Here is a 21,246-nt window from a genome sequence, read left to right as displayed (position 1 = left end):
GATACGTAACCAATCGCGGTTGTTCCGGTTACTCATCCGTGTCTGGCTGATCTTGATTAACATCTCTATCGTGGAATTGGACCTTCCTGACTCAATAGGTATCAGTGGGACTCCAAAAGTTATCCTCGGTGGCCCTTACGACATACTAGGATCGGTCGCATTGAATTGTCCCGATCGCTTATAAACTCAAGTGCTCTTCAAGAAACTCCAGTTTGAGTTGATCCCAGTCAATCCGCAGCTGACCTTTTCCGTCCGAACTCGTTCAAATCTATCTAACAACCGCAAGTCTCGCACAAAGTCAATTGGCGACAATATGGCTCATTTGCGTGTAAGCACCAAGGTCATTGTTGTCGGAGGAGGCGGCACGATGGGTTCTTCGACCGCGCTGCACCTCATACGTTCTGGATACACTCCTTCGAACATTACCGTCCTTGATGTATATCCAATCCCATCACTGCAGTCCGCAGGCCACGACCTTAATAAGATCATGGGCATCCGATTACGCAATGGACCTGATTTGCAACTTTCGCTGGAGTCTCTCGACATGTGGAAGAACGATGAGCTATTCAAACCTTTCTTCCACAACGTTGGCATGGTGAGTCAAGAAGTCGTTTCTACCAGTGCTGATGAATGGGGTTTTAATGTTGTCACCATATAAGATTGACTGTTCGTCGTCAGAAGAGGGGATTGAAAACCTTCGACGGAAATACCAATCCCTCATCGAGGCGGGTATCGGGCTAGAGAAGACGAACGTCTGGTTAGAAAATGAGGATGAAATCCTGGCGAGAGCGCCACACTTCACGCGGGAACAGATCAAGGTAATATTTTGGCATGAACAGATTTTGATGGGTAGAGGCTCATTGAAGTGCGGGAAGTAGGGTTGGAAAGGCTTGTTTTCCAGTGATGGGGGCTGGCTTGCTGCAGCCAAAGCCATCAATGCGATAGGCGAGTTCTTAAAAGGCCAAGGCGTCAATTTCGGATTTGGCGGGTATGTAACGATATTTTGCGAACCCCTGGCAAGTTTGGTGTTTACTAATGCGAATTTGTAGTGCCGGATCATTTAAGCGACCTCTGTTCGCCGCCGATGGAACGACCTGCAATGGCGTGGAAACGTTAGACGGAAAAAGATACTATGCCGATAAGGTGGTCTTGGCTGCCGGTGCTTGGAGTCCAACCTTGGTAGATTTGGAGGATCAGTGTGTTTCGAAGGTAAGCTCAGGACACCACTTTTTCAAATTTCAATTAAGCCACTGATAGAATAATGATCGAAGGCCTGGGTTTTCGCTCATATCCAACTCACGTCCCGGGAGGCGGCCGAGTACAAGAATGTGCCCGTAGTATACGACGCCGAATACGGTTTCTTTTTCGAGCCCAATGAGTCAGTACCGCCTTCAAAGCGAGCGAATGGGCATGCTAACTCCGCATCTGCAGACATGGAGTAATCAAAGTCTGCGACGAGTTTCCCGGGTTTTCTCGATTCAAGCAGCATCAACCTTACGGTGCCGCCTCGCCCAAGATGATATCCGTTCCTCGGTCACACGCCAAAAACACCACAGATACCTACCCAGACGCTTCTGAGGCGACCATTCGAAAAGCGATCGCAAGGTTCATGCCACGCTTCACGGACAAGGTTCTTTTCAACCGGACCATGTGCTGGTGCACCGATACTGCCGACGCGAATCTACTGATTTGTGAGCATCCCAAGTGGAAGAACTTTATCCTGGCCACTGGAGATAGTGGGTAAGTGAGCAATCAAGCAGATCAGAGGCTCTGTACGGCGATATCTATGCTAACTTTGTAATTGCAGCCATTCCTTCAAGCTCCTACCCAACATTGGAAAGCACGTTGTCGAGCTGTTAGAGGGATCTCTGTCGCAAAACTTAGCTGATGCGTGGAAATGGAGACCAGGAGGCGATGCCCTTAAGTCTAGACGCGGTGCTCCACCAAAGGATCTTGCTGATATGTCGGGGTGGAAACATGATGCAAAGCTATGATCTAGATTTATGCTGCGCTCACTGTGGATGCTCACCACGGAATTGATGAGCTGGTCGTTCCCAGTAACGAGGGCGCTCGATGGCAGCCTGTCGCAGCAGGTGGGTCGATTGACCCAAATCCACAACATTTTGGTCTCCTGCTTCTCGGCACCAAGTATATTATCCTGGTGAATGAGGATACAAAGTCTCCTCGAAGACGATTAGTACAGTGCTAAAACCCGGGGACTCAACAAGTTACACTGTGAAATTATGTTACGTCACCTGTTCATTAGGCTGATACATTGAAATATGCGCAGATGCATCTGTGGGGTCAAGATTGATTTGCTTACATCATATTTAATTTTATCTATCATGATATACTTCTATTCGCGATGTTTTTTTTTTTTTTTTTTTTTTGCTGTAGATGGAATAGAAATGTAAATTCTGTCAATCAATTTGGAACGAGTCGGTTTTAGCGTTTGTGACTGAGTCGAAGTATAATAACCACAAGACAGTCGGGCCGGGAACATTTTGGTATGTATAGGTGCACGTGGAAAGGATAATGTTTGACAGTAGGTCTGCTTATGTCTCTGTTGAATGGCCATAGAGGTATACATGATTTTTACAGACCCGGGGATATCGAGATATACGGGCTGCACGTGAATTTGAAACTAGCGTGTTGATCACAGTGGCTCTCGGGTATTTCATCTTTTTTTAATCAGGCCACCAAGTAGTCGGCTGTGTCGAGTGTCATAATATCCGAGTCATTTCTGCAAGGAAGAGGACGAGGGACCACCTGACCGGCATGGAAGGCCTGATATGTCGTTTTGTTGCCTCAGAATTGATCGGTGATGTGCTCCACCGCAGGGACCTGGGGGTAAATTACCCATTTTGGCCTAGTCGTTCTAAATACAGGCAGACTCATCTGCGGCTTGTCTCAGTCCGGTTTAGCTCGAGACTTCCCCGGCAATCGATCGGCACGGTGTGAACCCCGTCGTCCCCCGTTCGGACATACGCGGGGTGCCAAGCCGAGGCACCCCAAGCCCCGATTGGCCCGGTTTTGAACGTGTCTTACTTCGTGCAGAACGTTTTACCGTGGAAATCAGGCGAACTACAAATGGAATACGCCTCGGGCCGATGTCTCACTTGTACATGAGTAAGACATGTCCAGCAAGTATCCGGCGAAGCATTTTCTACGTGTCCCGCGTCCACTGTTACATTCACTAGCTTTTAGTCGAATCTATTTCAAGACATCATTGTGGAGTGGTCATCAGAGCCCTTTTCGATGGAGTTATGATGCTTTGTTCCTCGATCTTCTCTATGATGATGCAACCGGATTAGAAAAGCCATAAATACCCTCGTCCTTTCCTTAGATCCTCTACTTATTCCTTCCATCATCAAACTACACTTCCACAGTATCAACAACTCGGTTTCAATCCTCTCTACATCAATATTCAGTTATTACCCACCTCGCAATCATGCAGATCACTCAGATTATCCTTTCTACCGCCCTCCTGTCCTCCTCGGCCGTCATGGCTGCCCCGGCTCAGGGCAAGTCCATGATGGCGAACGGTCCCGAGTGGACCATCGAGAACATGAAGCGCGTCTGCAACGCCGCTAACACCGAGTGCACCTGGACCTTCGGGATCGAGGTCGGCACTGACGCCGCTACCCCCTGCACCTATGTCGTGAAGGCCACCGACGCCTCCCAGGCCAACGGTGGCCCTGCCACATGCGGCGTCTACACCATCACCTCCGGCTGGAGCGGCTATTTCGGCGCGGGCAATGGCTTCACCACCATGTCCGTTGTCAATGGCAACACCCGCCAGATTGTCTGGCCCGCCTACACCGACAAACAGCTTGCTGGCGGAGATGTCGTCAAGCCCAACCAGGCCTACGCTCCCGCTGCTCTCCCCTAAATGCGAGGATTTATCTGAAGGGAGGCTGTTACGGCTGATTTGAGATGACAAAACCAAAGCTCTCAATCTGTCTAATGACGATGGATTCACGACATTGAATTAGCTGTTTCTGTACTTAAAGCCATATGTTGTAATGAAAGGGTGTGAATAATAATGCGAATTTGCATATGAACATCGTATTCTTCCCGATATCGAGCACCTTGCCAATTAAATGGTGCATAAATACTTCAGAAACTCCCGGTAGCTACCTGCCTCTAGTAGGACCTGAAGGAATTTGTAGCCCTCGTCCTGACCAAATCACTTTAGAAATGAAGTTTCACGCAGGAGTGCAAGGAGCCTATGGACAAACCTGTATTGCCATTGTTGGCCTCCGGAAGGGGCTTTTGCCAAGAGTGGACCTATCTCGGTGTCCGTGCCCTGCCCAGTTCCCCTCCCAGGGTCCCCTGAGCTTCCCCCGCAAGATGAGCAAGGAGCTCGGTGATCATCGGACAAATAAGGAAGATTATTTCCGATATGACGGAGGCCAGGAAGGAGAACAGCAGACTGTCCAAGAAAAGAGCAACAAACGGGCATGCCTTAAAACCCCGAGCCAAAGCACAGCGCCAAGCCGAGCCATGGGCTTCCAGCTTTAGACTACTGCCCGCTTACTGAACCTCTGCTTGTGCCTGGAAGGGTGGGGCAAAAGAGGTCCAGAGGATAAGGGTCTGGCGGTTAGTATCGAGGGACCTTGGCAGACACCCAACTATTTAATAGAGTTCATCTCATTCTCTCTCCCATAAAAGGATGCTGTCCGTGCAGTTCAGCACATCTGTTGAATACCTAAATATAAATCTCGTGCCACATCAAAGTTTCCCGTCGCTGTTGAAATTCCAGAAAAGTTTTGCATTGTCGTGTCACATCACAGTCCATTATCACCCTACGCCTCGCCCCAAATTTCATCCGCGATCTGACGCACGAGACTCAGCTTCTTCTTCTCGTCCTCCAAGCTCAGCGGATACCCGCTCTCGTGTGTGCTGAATCCACACTGGGGACTGACGCAGATGCGCTTCAAGGCCTCCTCGCGGGACTCACCACTACCCGAAGCCACAAAGTCCGCGGCCTTGTAGATGCGCTCCTTCATCGCCTCTTTGTCCTCGAGCTCGCGGAGCTTGGTGCTAATCACACCGACGACGACGTTCTTGTTCTTAGGCAGAAACTTGAGGGGCTCGAAGCCGCCCGCACGCTCGGTGTCGTACTCAAGGTAGAAGGTGTTGACATTCAGGTTCTCGAACAACTTCTTGGCAATGATGTCGTACGAGCCCTCGGAGAAGTGCCGACCACCGATGAAATTGCCGCGACACAGGTGAATACCGGTGTGCATATCGGCAGGGGTTTTGCTGAGAGAGTCGTTGTACAACTTGACGTACGCGTCAAACAGGTCATCGACGCTGCCGGTATTGTCCTTGTCCTCCGCCCAGCCCTTGCGGAAAGCATTGGAGCAGAAGTACGCCATGCCAGGGTCGTCGAACTGAACGTTGCGCAGACCGGCCTTGTACAGAGCGTCCAACTCGGCCTGGTACACCTCGGCAACACCCTGGAAATACTCGGCATCGTTGGCATACGCCTCAGGGGTGTATGCCTTGCCCTGCTTGTAGCGCATGTGGAACCAGGCGGGCGTGATCATGGTGAGCTTGATGTTGCCCCACTCGCTCTTGGGGGTGGCCTCCTGGATGAGCTTCAGCTCGTGTAGATTGGAGACCGACTTCGCGGGGCTCCATGATAGCTTGGAGCCGGCAATGACCGAGTCACCAGGCATAACCTTGCGGTCCTTCTCGATCAGACTGACGACGTCAGGGTGGTACAGGCGGAACATGGACGCATCAGCATCTTGCAGACGAATGGTTCCTAAAAGTTCAGTTAGTCCTGCTCAATCACGAGTGGTGGCGTGGCATACCCTCAAACTCATCCCACATCAGACCCCAAAAGCGGGTACGGTTGAACTCGCCGGAGCTGACAGCCTTGATACCCAGGTCCCGCTGCAGCTGGACGACATCACGCACAGCTTCCTTCTCGACGGCGTGCAGACCGGCCTCCTCCTCGGAGATACCAGTGTCCCGAATCTTCGCCCGCACCTCCAGCAGGTTCGTGGGACGGAGCAATGAGCCCATATGCTCAGCCCGGAAGGGCGGTGCACTGTGCAGCTGGCTGGCCATTATATGTTGGGGGATTTCCGGTTTTAAGAAACTCAATAATCTGATAGATACAGTCTGTTCCAAGTATGTGGGTTCAGACAATAGCCAATATCCAAAAAGAACAGTTGTTAGAGATAAGAAAAGGAGAAATCGGCTGGAGGTGCAAATGTGGTGCTCATGTGGAGGAGGGGCCGACGTGGGGCTGCGAACAGTCGCAAAAGGCTTCACCTATTCTCTGCTTGTGGGGTCACCTGAAACTTCTTTTCTCGGTGATTTAAGCTTATTTTCAGTGTCTTGGACCCTTGATAGAGTTGTGAGTGGACCCATTGGTATCTGTCAGGTGCCAATGTCCTCTCAGCACGAGCAATAATACAGATCTATAGAGCTTCTTGGTATGCATCAAGCCCCACATGAGGCTTTCGAGGTATACAGAAATGCTTTACAAGGAATCGATCACGGTCCATTGCATGAAAATATAAGAAACCGAGTTGAACGATAACGCTCGGCCTCAACTGCTCTAGTGAATTACATCATAGCAATGGCCTGTGCACTCGTGCGTCCTGTCGGCAGTCTACTGGTAGCGGAGAATAAGAGCCGCATCTGTGGGCGAATCAAAACTTGCACTATTCAATAAATCATTAAACTCGGTAAAATAGCAAGGCCTAGCACTTCGGAGGCGGAAGACAATTTGTGTTCTGGGGTTGCAATTGCTGTACTATTGATACTATTCTGCAGCATTGCCGACATATCAAGACATCCAGCTGGCCCCACAACGTCTTTCGAACCCGAATGATTCCATAATTATCCCACCGCCATTTTAACCATGGCAACATCAATTTCTTCTAGTGAAGCCAGTCACTCAGAGAAAGAAAAGTTCGAGAATTCAGTAAGGGTCCGGAAATCGATGCGACTACGTATTAAGTGAATGTAGGTATGCAAAGTTTAGCTATATATATTGCTTGTGAAAAAAGGCCAGGGCCAATAGGTGATCAAAGGCATTGACAGGTCGTAAATTATGCTCTAATCAGGTATCTGACTTTGGATGCAAGTTTTCTTCAGTACATTCAATTCCCGTTTTTCTAATTCGCCGTCTCGGGGATCGGGACCGGACCACCCGGCGAATCTGGCAGACGGGCCGTGAGAACCTCCACGCCGTCCTCGGTCACCAGCATGGTGTGCTCGAACTGGGCCGACAGAGATCCGTCCGCGGTCGTGCTGGTCCAGTCATCGGGCCATGTTCGATCCCGGTAAGTACCGGTATTGATCATGGGCTCGATGGTGAAGCACATGCCGGGCTTGGCCGTGCCTACGGCCTTGTTCTTGCCGTAGTGGGGAACGTTGGGGGCGCAGTGGAAGAGTTGGTTGATACCGTGACCGCAGTAGGTCTTGACGACACTGCAATCGCGGGACTTGGCGTGCTTCTCGATAACGTTGCCGGGATCGCGGAACAGCATGCCCGGCTTAACCAGGTCGATTGACTTATCCAGACACTCACGTGCGGTCTCCACCACGCGAACAGCCTCAGGGTTGGCGAGTGCCTTGTCTCCAACGTAATATGTCTCGTTGATATCACCATGGAATCCCTTGTGGTACAGAGTCACGTCGATATTGATGATGTCTCCGTCCTCCAGAGGCCGCTGATCGGGAATCCCGTGGCAGATAGTCTCGTTGACTGAAGTGCAGACGGATTTTGGGAAGTGCATGTAGTTCAGCGGCGAAGGATAGGACTGTTTAGACGTCAGTTGTGCTACGTTGGCATGCCACGAAGGCTCGAGGACAATCTTACCTCACGCTCGACGCAAGCCTTATGGACCACCTCATCGATGTAGTCGGTCGTCACGCCGGGCTTCAACGCGCGGGCCGCAATATCCAAGACCTCACGGGCCAAACGGCACACACGGCGCATGCCCTCCTGCTCCTCCTTGTTCAGGATCTTGATGCTGCGCTGGCCGAAGAGGCGCTGCTCGGAGATCGGGATACCATTTTTGGCGTAGTCAGGGTAGGGGATGGTGCTCGGGACGGTGCGCTTCGGCGACAGCGGGTAGACGGGACGCAAACTACCGGTGAATTGGAAGGAGGGGAACGGGTTGAAATTGCCGGTTGCTGGATCAGGTTCAGAAACTACCTTCGGAGGAAATAGATTGGAGAGAATGTTACTCTTCTTGTGGACGGCTTTGTGTTCACCCTGGTCTAGTTAGCCTGGATCCCCAAGGTTCAAAGGGGGCATTACATGCCCCTGATCATCCAAGAGTGCCTACCCAACTCCGCTTGAAACAGTCCTGCGAGCAGAAGAAACTGTCGGTGCCAGCCTTGAGGCATGTCGGGCATTGCAGGGTGCCTGCGTCATTCGAGCAGTCCACCCCGATGCATTTGCGGGCAGTTGCAGCTGCCATGGTGAAACTGGCCACGTACGAAAATATGAAACGCGCTGGATGGGAGGTATTAGTTCATCATTCCTGATCAAGAAAAAAGACTTCATCCCCGCGGTCTCGCGGAACACGCTAGTCTGTATTGGGTTAGCGTACCCTTTCACCTGAGAGATAAGGCGGCAAGGCGGCAAGGCGACAAGGTAGTGACCGATTATTAATGATCATCTGTCATCCTCCGGTTGCGCTCCTGTGCTCTTCCATTTCGGGCAAGGTGTCGCAGCACGTGAGTCGGATTCTGTTCGCCTCACGTCCTGGGAAGTCGGATTGGCTTCAGATTCTCCTATCCAGTTGCACCGTCAGACTGCAAGATGACAGCTTCTTCCCGGCAAAAGGTCGTTGTGGTGGGTGCGGGGCCCGTGGGGTCCCTGGCGGCGCTCTACGCGGCCAGCCGAGGCGACGAAGTTGAAGTATACGAGTTGCGCGGAGGTACGTTTCATTACCCCTTATACCCATATATCCCTCGCGGAGTCGCGGAGGCAAGCGAAGAGGAGAGGAGCGGCCCAAATGCCGCGAATCTGGTGGTGCTGTGAAATCCGCTCCGACGGGAGTCAAATTTATACGACGCCCCGATCCCGCAAGGTCCCTATTTCCCGCGTGAAGTCAATTGTGCCTGATGCGGGTGCAACTGACTCCTTGGTCTTTGCACCATCCCTGTCATGTTGCTTGCGTGCGTTGCGAAAATTCCCGGGGGAAAGCTAAATAACTGTTTTCCGCGCCTCCAGATCTGCGCGATCCCGGAACGGTGCCGCTGAACTTTACCAAGTCGATCAACTTGGCTCTGTCAGAGCGCGGTATTGCCTCGATCCGGCAATCACATCGGCCCGGTCTGATTGAAGATGTGCTTCACGAGACGATCCCCATGTTCGGGCGGATGATCCACGGCCGAGAGCGCGGGCAGCTGTGGGAGGCCGCACAGGCCTATGACGTGCACGGCCGAGTATGAATTAAACTTTCCCCTGCATATCGCGTGTTGCACGTTACATGGGTTGCGCAGACATACAGGGCTGACCACATGTCTATAGGCAATCAATGCAGTTGATCGGGGTACTCTCAACAACGCTCTGCTCGATGAGCTCGAGCGGACCCCGAATGTCAAGCTCTTTTTCAACCACAAGCTGACTGGTGCCGACTTCCGCACCAACAAGGCTTGGTTTGAGCGCCGTATCCCCGGCGAGACTCCTCAACCCGACTCGCTGGGTGTTGCTGGACGGTCGCCCGAGATCGAAGTGTCCTACGACTACCTCATCGGCGCTGATGGTGCACACTCAGCTACCCGCTACCATATGATGAAGTTCGCCCGCGTCGACTATCAGCAAGAGTATATCGACACAATATGGTGCGAGTTCCGGATCCCGCCATCGGAGAAGGGAGAATTCCGCATCTCTCCGAACCATCTCCACATTTGGCCCGGGCGCGAGTTCATGTTCATCGCCCTGCCATCGGCTGACAAGTCATTTACATGCACGCTCTTCGCGCCCTCGGCGCATTACACATCGCTGGAAAATGCGCACGAAGATCTGCACGCATTCTTCGACGAGCACTTCCCGGGAGTCTGCCCCGAACTCATCGACCCCGAGGCCCTCCGCGAACAGTTCAATTTCAACCCTCACTTGCCATTGATCAGCATCAAGTGCCGGCCTCACCATCACGGTTCCACTGTCGTGGTAATCGGTGACGCAGCGCATGCCGTTCTGCCTTTCTACGGACAGGGCCTCAACGCCGGCCTTGAAGATGTGCGGGTCTTGTTCGAGCAACTCGACGAGCACGGCGTTTACGACCCGGACACCAGCGTGTACACCCGCAGCGTTAGACGTCAAGCGGCATTTAAGGCGTACACAGACGTGCGCTGTGATGATGCGCATGCGATAAATGATTTGTCGAAAGAGAATTACCTCGAGATGCGAGCGGGCGTGAAGTCCCCTCTGTATAAATTGCGGAAGTCCATCGAGGAAACCATCGATCGTCACCTGCCGTTCCTTGGCTGGAAGACGCAATATGCTCGCATCAGCTTCAGCACGCAGCGATACTCGGAGGTTATACAGGCGGTCCAGCATCAGAGTCAAATGCTGGGAATCGGTCTCACCTCGGCGATGATCACTGCCGCTGGGGCACTGTCAGTGTTGATGTGGAAATATCCACGATATTTTTCACCCGTGTCTTTCGCCCGGTGGTCATTACACGGTCTAGCAAATGTGTGGCCACGCCTCCGGTTTGTGAATGCAGATTTTCCTAAATAGACATGGTCGTTGAGATATGAAGCTGTAATTTATCGCATTTAACATAGTGTTTTGTAGTGGCCGGGGAATTAGTTTATCGCAAGTGATTGATTGACTAATTAATCATTCCCTGAAAATCCCCACCGGGAGTGCGTCGGTGCCCGAGTCACTCCAAAAATTATGTTACATTGGATGGCTCCATAAGCGGAAGTGTCCATCGATCCAAGCTCGCTGTAGTCTAGACTTGAGCCCCCTGTGGCGTACACCACGCGGCCCCGGGACAGCCTGAAACAAAGCGACTCCATCGTTGGAATTTCATTTCCTCTTCAAGGAACTTGATAGTCCTTAGAACTAATACTGAGCCAACGCGGCATGGCCTGCCCAGACCTCCGTCGCATATCTTGCCAACGGAAGTTGCTCGTTGATCTCGTGCGTGGTGGGTACCTTTGATGCCTGTGAGGTGTTCTGGGCTCGGTGACGGAGACGGAGATAGGTGGGAAGGATATATGCCTGTACTTCTAGGGTTGTGGTTGCTACTGCCCTGAGCGTTGATAGGATCCGAATCAGTGATATCCTTTGGACCGAGCTCAGGTATCGCAGGTGAGTCTTGTCTCATAATACGAAGGTAATCGATGCAGTGACCTAAAATATGTCAGATTTGGAATATTTATGCAGCTCCCCACTGCACTATAGGCATTTTTCGGTCGAATCAGTTGCGACTCACTAACATGTTGGTGGACTCGTTGACCATAGTAGTCTGGCCGAGTAGCTTTGCGAATTTTATCCTTCAAACGACCAGAAAATATTAGGCAAGCATGTCCTATAGGTGCCTTTTATTTGATTCGACATTCTTACCAGGCAGTGAAGTTGATGTACCATCTCCAACCTGGCAAGATAACCCCCTCCATAGGTTTCTGGCCAACGGACATAGAGATTGGTATCTCTTCCTAAGGCTATCAGGTCGTCTTCGGATAGTCTTAAGGTCGAAGTATAACCTAGGATACCCTAAATTGGTATTTCCGCTCTACTCACTATAGAAACCAGGCTCCACGTTAGAGTTTAATTTAGGTAAAGATATTTTCAGGATCAATGAGACAAAGAACAAGAAACCACATAGAAGATGCAAGTGGTTTGGAGGATGATGATTCTGAAAGATTGCAGATACCGCCCCTTGGGTGACGGCTTATCCTCATTCAAACGGTGAACATCAGACGCTCTGTGAGTCTCGAGAAGTTCTTCAACCTGGGAGGGATCCACTGTCACTGGCATGACTGGATAAGCGAAGGTGGATAGACTAAAGAAAGCCAAATGAATTCACTTCGTGATAACAGGGTGTGACGGAGACACTATCTGAAAGTACAGAAGGGAAAGAATCTAGGGGGAGATTAGGACTAATTATGTGGCAATCGCCTAGGAAATTAGACGGATTCGGATGGCGTCCAATCAACTGGGGCAAACTAAGAAAGGCCTCCATGAGCAACTTGATTCCGGAATAACTCAGAATCTGTCTATGTACTCTAGGGCACAAACACGTTATCTGCTTATTCATATCTAAAAAGTTTATGAATCAGTCTGGGTAAAAGAATGAAGATGGTGCTTTGAGTAAAACAATGGATCCAATGTGTCTTCGACCGGTAATCACTTGATGGTTTATTGATTAACTCCAAATGATTATTTCTGCTCTTCACTAACAACAAATAACAACAGTGGACGCAAAGGCTCTCTTATCTTCCGTGGCCTTCAGTCGAAATCTGAACGCAAATTACGAAGGGTACTTTGCGGCTAGAGAGATTTTTCCTATTAATTAAACTAGCTTATCAACAGGTATCTTAGACAAGAGTGGAACTATGGGAATAACACTGTTGAATTTGACGTGCCCAAGTTTGCATTGCCAGGAATTCCTAGCCAGGCAGACTGCAGTGGCAGTGTGGTTTGTAGCTCACGTGCTGAACAAACTTCAACCTCGACTTCGACAACTCAAAGAAATGCAAGTGGACTACAGGTTCCCCCATTATTTCGATCAAAACGTAACGGATTTAGTGATCCACTTTTAGTGCACGCCTCCAGAACAGGACACGTAATAGATATCCTAATAGGCTGGACAATCTGCAGGTCAAAAATCACATCACATGTATCCAGGCCTACTATACTAAAAAAGGGGCTGGTAGTGTGGAGTCTAGTTTCTGTTGTGTTCAGAATACCGTGCCGCTTTTTGTTCCCGTAACATGTGAGAGTGAATTATGCCCAATTAGAATCTCTAGCCTTAACAGAAAGTATTTCCAAATCTAGGCAGCGTGATCTATCTATGGCTGAACTTGCGCTAGATACTAGGCCCTTGGAAGTGTGTTGAGTGTGTTCCTGGCTAATCGATTTGGAAGGCGGTCTGGGAGTGGCACCCGAGAATGAAGAGGCTTACTCCAGAGGGGAAGAGGCAGAAGGGGCTGTGAACGTATGGACCTGCTGTCCAACATATATCCCCGCGCTATTTATTGCGCTTCCGTTCACTCGCTGTACAACTACCTCCTGACTTCTCAGGGTGTATCGTCGCATTGCGGGAATACCATATCTGATAATTGTGGCCATATCAGAGCTCCTGATGTATCTCACTCTCGCAGACGTGGTGGCCTCAGATGCTGATTGCTTAATTCGGAACTGCGACTTCCCTGCAATGCAAGACAATCCCATTCGTCTTACAATGTTTCCGCTCTCTTCTCCGGAGACACAGGAGGAAGAAATTCGTTGGATGACAAATGGCTTAAGACTGGCTCTGGAGAAAGACAAATCTCATTACCGCAAAGCTTGCGCTGATGATGGGAGCCCCGTGGGTTTTGCGGGCTGGTCACTCCTAAATAGCAGTGATACCCAAGACGACTGTGGCCGGAGGGGCCAGGTTGTGGTAGACAATCCCGAACCGAAGACTTTGGATAAGGAGGCTTTTTCAAAAGTTGCGAAAACTCTCATAACAGAGCAGCATCGAATTTTGAAAGGCCACTCGGATATTTGGTGTAAGATTTTCCTTCTCCATTGCCATGATCTATGCTTACTAATTTTTTAGGCCTCACAATCGTTGCTGTGAATCCAGCGTATCAGCGTCAAGGTGTTGGCACTATGCTCCTCAAATGGGCATGTGATGAAGCTGATAGAAATGGGAGAGATGGGTTTTTGCTAGCTTCAACCGCAGGGGTTAGGTTGTATGAAAAATTTGGCTTCGAGAAGGTAGGAGAGGTTAGGACAGCGAAAGGACCACTTCACTCAATGTTCAGAAAGGCACAAAAGTAGACTATCAATCTATTTCCAAGTAAGGCAGCTCTTCACTGAGAAATCGTCGTTGTAAATTTCCCATGATGTAATAGTCAAGTCGGGTGTCGCTCCTGGCCAACGACCTGCTTAGGCTGACCGCCGTGCGGTACCTTTGGTCTAGCGCACGGACCTCGGCGTTTTCCTTAGCTATACAGAATACATGTGGAATGAGAACTGAAGAAACCTTTGAAATCACATAGAGACAGCGCATAGAGATTTTTCAAAAGAGCCTTTTCACAGTTCAATGCAGGATAAATTCTCAACCGCAATTTCCTAGTGGTGTAGCCTCGTAGGCAGAGTTGTCGACGAGCCTTCCAAGTCAGCAGGACGCTCTCGAGGGCACCTATGCACATGTGAGGTGATTTGATATTTAAACTGCGTAGACACCTAAGAAACAGAATGAGATAGTTCCCGAGATTAACTTTACTATGGATGAAATACAAATAAAAAAGGACGCTTTGCTATTTTGTACTGTCTTTTGGTACGCTCCACACTATGAACAAATATGTCCAATGCTGTATGTCCATTCGATCCGATTATTAAGTATCCTTAAATATCCCATCATTCCAATCATAAGAAATCCAAGCGTTACTTGGTCGTCGCGTCGTATGCAGTAGGTGATCAACACGAGAAAAAAAGGCAAATGTCAAAACTCCATGATAGACGATTCCAGCTCGCGTATCATCTGTCGCTGACAGTGCCGACGACATCAATATAGATAGATGGTCCAGGGTCAGACCTCACCGGCTCTCCCAGGAGACACGCCGGTGACGGCGAATAGACCGGTCATCGGCTTCTGATGGCGGTCCTCCAGACTGCCAGCCATGCACCCGAGCCACGGGCGGCTGGTTAAGAGTGATACCCATGGCAGACGAGACAGATATGGACCGAGAGCGGCTCAGTGCCGCTGACTGCCGGGGAGAGTAGGGCGGCGGTGGAGTCTCGCGGGTCGCGGTGGAGGTATTGCCGTAGCTGCTGGGATATGAGATGGTCGACGAGCTGTCGGAGGCGACCTCTTCGTCGTAGAGATTACGGTTCTTCTCGTCATGGCTGTAGCTAAAGGAGTCCGAGGACATGGCCGGATCACGCATGTTGGTTTCTAGCGTCTTCTCGTGGATGCTCATGGGCCGCGGTGTATACTGGGGAAGTGGGACCACGCTGGCATAGCCCCCATCTTCCGAGCCACCGGATGGGGGGCCGAGTCCGTCGCCGTTCCCGCGTCTTCCGCCAGGACCAGCAGCGCGAATGAAGTTGCCCTCACCTGAGAGGATGAAACTGCCTGTTTGGACACCGTTACGGGTACGAGTTTGAGAGTTGGACGTCTGCATCTCTGGGGTGGAGTGCGGGGATGCATCGTTGCGGGTGAAGCACCCACAGAGTCCGCCGAGGAAAGACATAGCGGTAGTTGAATTCAGATGAAAGGTCAAGGTGAAAAGTTGTTGATGTCCCAGTAGAAAAAAAAAAGCAACCGTGTCACTTTATTCCATGTCCAAGATCAAGCCGATTGATCGCACTTGAGCCGCCAGATCTCAATGATCGACAGATAAGGTGGATGAACCTCCGCTGGAGTTGATGATGCTCCAGACCTAGAGGAAAGGTGGCAATGGGCCTCCTAGGAAAAAGATAGCTGCAAAGACATTTCGGGGAAAGGGAGAAAAGAGACGAAGAGGACCTGGAGGACCTGACAGGCTGAGGCTACTGCAGGCATCCACGTTCCCAATGCAATGGCGGATGTCGGAGATACTCGGATGCCGGCTTGTTATCGATAAGCCGATAAGCATGACTAACCAGGAACCCCACCGATTGGGAAATTTTTAGATTTTTCCCCGCCATATTCTACTTCTCTGATTTCAAAATACAGCATAAATGACGCCCGACGACGAGATTCGCGCGGCCGCCCAGAGGGCCCAGCCTCCGCAGATTGACCCTTCTCGCTCACACGACCCCTCCAACAACCTAAAGCGCAGCGATCCCTTCCAGTTTGGATCTCGGTACCTCGAAAAGGGCGACGATGTCTTCGAATTCAATGCCTGGGACCATGTCGAGCCGGACGAGGACTTCAAAGCCTACGCGGAGTGCCAATACGAGAAGCAGCGCGCTGCACCCGTGACGGACTTTGACAAGAACCGTTTCAACCAGGACCCGGCCAAATGGTGGAACCTGTTCTACAAGAACAACACGGAGAACTTCTTCAAGGACCGCAAGTGGTTGCGCCAGGAATTCCCCGTTTTGGAAGAAGTGACACAGAAGGACGCAGGACCCCAGGTCGTGCTTGAGGTTGGAGCGGGCGCGGGTAACACTGCATTCCCACTGATTCGGAATAACGAGAACGAGCACCTCAAGGTTCATGCGTGCGACTTCTCCAAGTACGCCGTCAAGGTGATGCGCGAGAGTGAGCACTACGATGAGAAGTACATGGTCGCCGATGTCTGGGATGTTGCTGCTGAGCCTGACGAGAACGGCGACTACTTGCCTCCCGGTCTGACGGAGGGCTCTGTCGACGTTGTGATTCTCATTTTCATCTTCTCGGCCCTGAACCCGGTTCAGTGGAACCGAGCTCTGCACAACATTTACCGAGTCTTGAAGCCCGGTGGTCGTGTCCTGTTCCGCGATTACGGTCGTGGAGATCTGGCCCAGGTCCGCTTCAAAAAGGGTCGCTACATGGATGAGAACTTCTATGTTCGTGGCGACGGCACTCGCGTCTATTTCTTCGACAAGGATGAACTGCTCCAGATGTGGGGTCGGTGGACCCTGGAGAAGGGCCTGCAGGTTGATACCGAGAGCACACTGGAGACCCTGCCTGCTGAACCCAATGCGCCGTTCGAAGTCGTGCACATGGGCATTGACCGCCGACTGCTGGTCAACCGCTCGAGCAAGCTGAAGATGTACCGCTGCTGGATGCAGGGCCACTTCCGTAAGCGCGATGTTGCTGCTGCTGCGACCGCCGAAACTGGCCAGTGAAACTGTTGACCCGACCTTCTGCCCATCAACGCGTCAGCTTTGCATGACCGAAGCCAATATTAGGCTCAGGCTGGGCAGAGAAGAAGAATCATTCTCGCCAGGTCGAATCCCCGATCCACCCGGTGGTCCACGGTTGCAACCCTACCATAAAGTCAACACTTCGACGGACTGCAATCAGGTTTGGGTTCGTGGCAATTCTAAAAGCCGATGAATGCGCGGCTTCGGCTTGAACCATCCAAAACCCCGACATTCGGCGGCGACCATGCCGCACCCTCCCCGACACTACACATTGTGCATTTACCACATCATGGAGTTTATGAGTACGACGATATATGTTTGCATAGAATATTCCCATAGATCTTTTCCTTGAAAGAATTTTAAAACTTCATGACCAATTCTTCTCGATTCATATCAAGAGAACCTTCCCTAGTAGCAGAGCATAGATCAAAGTATGTAAAGGAAAACGCAGATTAAAATATGTGCAAGCTCTATGGAGATAAGTAAAGAGCAATGGGCAACAACAAAAGTAAAACCGAAATGAGCAATGGATGCGGCAAAATTTAGATACAAGAACAAACAAAGTGTGTGCAGAACCCGTCTCCGTAGCTCAATCAGCTTCATGGAGGGGGAACAATGTTTCGGAGTATAAGCACCCGAGAGACAAGATGAAGAGATGGACACGAAACAAACAAAAAACTCCACCCATGCATAAAACAATGGCCTAATACGGCCCAAGAAAGATGTCTATTGAGATGTCGTCGACAGTAACCTGCAGCGTGGGAGGTGTCCAGATATAAGGTGCGATTTTGGAACATCATTTACTCATGTTCGTTTATCATAGAGTCAAAAGCGAGAGTGAACATGCAGATTTAGAGTAACAGGCTCACGAGGTGAGGTTGGGACACTCGCCCTGCGCACGAGCAAAGGCACCCGCGAACAGATCTTGCATGGCGCAGTAGTGGAAGAGAATGCCACCCAATACAGCCAAGTGCCAGATGTTGTGGCTGCCACCGAAGTAGTCGAACAGACCGGGCTTCCATCGCTCGGGGATCTTGGCGGCGTACACGCAGGCGCCAACGAAGTAGACCATGATGCTCTTCATGACAGGTGCGTAGAAGTACAGGCACCACTCGAAGCTGCGAGTGTAGGAGAGCTGCGCGAGAGGAGCGAATCCGGTGAGGGCGAGGGTCACAAAAAAGGCGACTCGGGCCCAGGCCATGTCATGACGGTTGAAGGTCGGGTGCCAGGGGAGAATGATGCCACCGACGCCCAGGGACATGGTAAGAAGGATATAGGTCCAGCGGGAGACGGGCTCGCAGTAGAATGCAGTGTACTCGGTGGTCACAATGGAGGCGGCCACCAGCAAGGAAATGCCTGTGTAGTCGACACAAGCGAAACGTTCCATCAAAGACTGAGACGCAATGCTGTTCATGGTGTGCCAGAGGGTGCTGCAGACCAGGCACTTACACGCCGCGAAAAAGAAGACGGCGGCAACCATGATATCGGCTTTGCTGCTGAGGTGGAAGTTGGTGTGGAGCGGATAGAAGTAGAAGGCGATGGCGAGAACGATGATGAGTCCGATGACATGGGACCAGATGTTGACCATCTCGTTCGAGAAGGCAAAGACCGAGTGAATACACTCGACTTTGGATTCGGTGAACCTGTATCCCTTCAAGATGTGTGGGTTGACACGCCAGGGGTCCGGAAGCTCGGCGTAAGTAATCAATCGTTTCTCCTGAGCCAGTTGAATTGCCTGGTCGATGCTCTCCCGCAGCCGGTCGCGAGCTCGGCGAGCACGCTCCATTCCCTCGTCGACGACTTCTCGGGCATGCACCAGTTTTGAATCCATTGCCTTCCATCCATCATCCAAGGCTCCGTAGATACCGCGATCGCGAACTGCATGGGCGCGAGACTCGAGTTCGGAGAGGAATGATTCCATCAAGCGAACTCCGGCCTGGGCCTTTTGTTCCAGAGTCTCCTTGGTCACCAGGGCTTCGTTATATCGATCTTCCAGGGTCTCGACCAAGATCTTGGCCCGTTTCTTGCCGCTGCCCATCAGCTCGCCGGATGCGACCGAGCACTGGTCTCTCACGGCTTCCAGGGTTGCATATCCTCGTTTGAGACTCGCGTCAATGTGATCCATGTGAGACTTGCGGTACTGTTCGATCCAGTGCATTCGGCGCTCGAGTTCGGCGAGGAAAAGCTCCACCTGCTTATTGTTAGCCAAAGGCACCGCAGGCCCGGGGCAAGGTAGTGCCGGGTCTCACCCTAATGAAGACGGTGTCTGCATCCTGGTAGTCACAAGAGAGTCTCCGAGGAGCGTGGTACGAATGTCTTCTTCGCCGATCTCGCAGGAGACCGGTGTCCTCGCCGGGAGTCGCCGCGGCCGAGGCCGAGGAAACGGCGAAGTCGGGATACGATTCGACAGTCATTGAGGACGCAGAGCAGGCCATCGCGCTGCTCGCGGTGCAGCCAACGGGTTCCCCTTAAGCGTCAATGCGAGGACCGCCAGTTGAGGGATTTGTTGGGGTGTTCAAGGTGGGCCGACGGAGTCCGGGGGAACCGAGAGGGTTGAAGCGCTGAGAAGAGAGCAAAAGGAGTCGAACAGACAAGTCAAGACGAAAAGGAAGACGAGTCAGTGAAGAGTAGGGAAAGTCGAGGGGTAAAAGCTGAAAGATACGGCGAAAGTCGCAGATCATTGAGTTCCCCAACCATCGACGACCCAGCGTTCACATGGGTGAACGGACGTGCGGGTGCTGCGTCTGATTGACGGAAGTCCGCCCTGCCGGCTCCACCTTTTCCCTGTCTGCGGCGCAACTCGGTCTCCTCATCGTTTAGTCGCCACTTTCCAACACCATGACTATCAGTCAGGTCGTCTCCGACGAGTCGCTGCAGCCCGTGCTCAGCACCAGCGCCGAGACTCTCGCCCAATGCCATCAGTTGCTCTCCTTGTTGAACCCTGACGCCGTCCCGACCGACCCCGCCGCCATCCACGAACTGTCCTTGGCCGCTTCTAAGCAACAGAAGGTCCTGTTTGCTCTACTTGCCCGGCTTCGGGGCCAGAATCGAGATGCCTGCTTTCGCGTACGGGACACCAAACAGGCCACCGCCGTGGCCCGCCAGGAAATTGACCGGCTGCACCTCCAGCTGCAGAATCTGTACTACGAGCAGAAGCATCTGACGGGCGAGATCGCCGCCTGCGAGGCCTACGAGTAGGTGGAATCCCTGACTGTGTACTTCCAAGCTAACATGAGCCTTCTCCGTGTCACAGCCACAAGTACTTCTCGCTGCCTCTGATTCCCGTCGAAGAGTTCCTGGAACAGTTCCCCGAGCACCGGGATACTGATGAGCATGAGCTGATGATTGCACGCATCAACCACGAACATGCTGAGCGCGAGAAGCTCGAGCAGGCACGCCAGGAGCTTCTCAAGCGCAAACAGGCCTTGATCGCAGAGAACAAGAAGCGAAAGGACGATCTCGCCAGCCTGGATCAGGACCTGGAGAAGTTCATCGATGTATGTGCCTGTTGCTTTTGGGTTTTCGGCCGTTGGGCGCTTTTGCTAATCCACCCCTGCGATTCCAGGCGGCCAAACCGATTCAGAAAATCTTCGAGAAGGAATACTAGGGGCGTGTCGAAGGTCTCTGTAGACCGCTATATTGGATCGGCGTTATTGGTCAAGATACCCTTTGCTTTAGATACTTTGCATATACTGGAATATTCGAATACCTCGTTGGGCCTTTTGCGTGTGCATTGAGTAGCACTCAATGCGTCCCGCTACTGAATGCGTCCGGCTGCAGGCCTCAAGTCCTACGACTAAGATTGGTGAAAGTCGATGTTTCAGTAGCTTGTAAAAAGAGTGCCGCAGCTACGATAGATATGGACTCTCCAAATTATAGAAATATTAACCGGTCGAAAAAGCATTGAAGGTGCGGCGGCTGTAGTAGCACAGTGTTGTTGCAACTTAGATGCGGCCAGCTTTCCCCTTCTCCGCCTTCCACGCCCTGCCCGGCTTCATTGTCAACACACCCCTCGCTCCAGAAGCATCCAGAGCAATGTTCCGATCATGACGGGCACAAAAGGAGACTCTACGTCTCCACAGGCAGCAGCCTCGTCAGACTCCAAAGCCAGCGCCCAGCGATTCCCCCCCCGAAACGCCCGAGGCCATCTCAACACGCTTCCGAGTCATTGCTACTTTCTGGGCCGTGATTATCTTCCTGGGATTCCCGATATGGTGGAAAACTACTTCGATCTACAGGGCGCATCTGCCCATCCAGGA

General features: G+C 51.6%; 9 protein-coding genes across 9 annotated transcripts; 5 read left to right on the top strand and 4 right to left on the bottom strand.

Annotated features, from left to right (window-relative positions):
* Window positions 1–313: 313 nt before the first annotated feature.
* Window positions 314–1,994, top strand: N7498_006758 (NAD(P)/FAD-dependent oxidoreductase; the record flags this gene model as incomplete). Its single annotated transcript, XM_058453820.1, has 7 exons — window positions 314–595; window positions 660–818; window positions 879–988; window positions 1,050–1,209; window positions 1,272–1,378; window positions 1,432–1,740; window positions 1,808–1,994. 7 exons carry the CDS (start codon window positions 314–316, stop codon window positions 1,992–1,994), a joined length of 1,314 nt encoding a protein of 437 aa, XP_058308011.1.
* Window positions 1,995–3,451: 1,457 nt separating this feature from the next.
* Window positions 3,452–3,892, top strand: N7498_006757 (uncharacterized protein; the record flags this gene model as incomplete). Its single annotated transcript, XM_058453819.1, has 1 exon — window positions 3,452–3,892. One exon carries the CDS (start codon window positions 3,452–3,454, stop codon window positions 3,890–3,892), a length of 441 nt encoding a protein of 146 aa, XP_058308010.1.
* A 916-nt stretch (window positions 3,893–4,808) lies between these two features.
* N7498_006756 (cobalamin-independent methionine synthase II family protein) lies at window positions 4,809–6,084 on the bottom strand (the record flags this gene model as incomplete). Its single annotated transcript, XM_058453818.1, has 2 exons — window positions 4,809–5,776; window positions 5,826–6,084. 2 exons carry the CDS (start codon window positions 6,082–6,084, stop codon window positions 4,809–4,811), a joined length of 1,227 nt encoding a protein of 408 aa, XP_058308009.1.
* Window positions 6,085–7,142: 1,058 nt separating this feature from the next.
* Window positions 7,143–8,456, bottom strand: N7498_006755 (methionine aminopeptidase MAP1; the record flags this gene model as incomplete). The annotated part of the gene is made up of 4 exons (XM_058453817.1): window positions 7,143–7,790; window positions 7,850–8,166; window positions 8,221–8,248; window positions 8,322–8,456. 4 exons carry the CDS (start codon window positions 8,454–8,456, stop codon window positions 7,143–7,145), a joined length of 1,128 nt encoding a protein of 375 aa, XP_058308008.1.
* Window positions 8,457–8,778: 322 nt separating this feature from the next.
* bna4 (kynurenine 3-monooxygenase) lies at window positions 8,779–10,729 on the top strand (the record flags this gene model as incomplete). The annotated part of the gene is made up of 3 exons (XM_058453816.1): window positions 8,779–8,918; window positions 9,215–9,429; window positions 9,515–10,729. Exons 1-3 carry the CDS (start codon window positions 8,801–8,803, stop codon window positions 10,727–10,729), a joined length of 1,548 nt encoding a protein of 515 aa, XP_058308007.1. The 5' UTR covers window positions 8,779–8,800.
* Window positions 10,730–14,748: 4,019 nt separating this feature from the next.
* Window positions 14,749–15,405, bottom strand: N7498_006753 (uncharacterized protein; the record flags this gene model as incomplete). Its single annotated transcript, XM_058453815.1, has 1 exon — window positions 14,749–15,405. The coding sequence occupies one exon, from the start codon at window positions 15,403–15,405 to the stop codon at window positions 14,749–14,751; it is 657 nt and encodes a 218-aa protein (XP_058308006.1).
* A 469-nt stretch (window positions 15,406–15,874) lies between these two features.
* N7498_006752 (tRNA(Thr) (cytosine(32)-N(3))-methyltransferase) lies at window positions 15,875–16,969 on the top strand (the record flags this gene model as incomplete). The annotated part of the gene is made up of 1 exon (XM_058453814.1): window positions 15,875–16,969. The coding sequence occupies one exon, from the start codon at window positions 15,875–15,877 to the stop codon at window positions 16,967–16,969; it is 1,095 nt and encodes a 364-aa protein (XP_058308005.1).
* Window positions 16,970–17,852: 883 nt separating this feature from the next.
* On the bottom strand, window positions 17,853–19,422 carry N7498_006751 (hemolysin III family protein; the record flags this gene model as incomplete). The annotated part of the gene is made up of 2 exons (XM_058453813.1): window positions 17,853–19,178; window positions 19,237–19,422. The coding sequence occupies 2 exons, from the start codon at window positions 19,420–19,422 to the stop codon at window positions 17,853–17,855; spliced, it is 1,512 nt and encodes a 503-aa protein (XP_058308004.1).
* A 403-nt stretch (window positions 19,423–19,825) lies between these two features.
* N7498_006750 (uncharacterized protein) lies at window positions 19,826–20,594 on the top strand (the record flags this gene model as incomplete). Its single annotated transcript, XM_058453812.1, has 3 exons — window positions 19,826–20,181; window positions 20,241–20,484; window positions 20,553–20,594. The coding sequence occupies 3 exons, from the start codon at window positions 19,826–19,828 to the stop codon at window positions 20,592–20,594; spliced, it is 642 nt and encodes a 213-aa protein (XP_058308003.1).
* Between the last annotated feature and the right edge of the window lie 652 nt (window positions 20,595–21,246).

The sequence above is a fragment of the Penicillium cinerascens genome, assembly GCF_028974065.1.
Source record: "Penicillium cinerascens strain IBT 15544 chromosome Unknown contig_6_segment0_segment0, whole genome shotgun sequence".
In the NCBI taxonomy this organism is placed as follows: Eukaryota; Fungi; Ascomycota; class Eurotiomycetes; order Eurotiales; family Aspergillaceae; genus Penicillium; species Penicillium cinerascens.
This window is presented reverse-complemented; position numbering and strand designations above follow the sequence as displayed.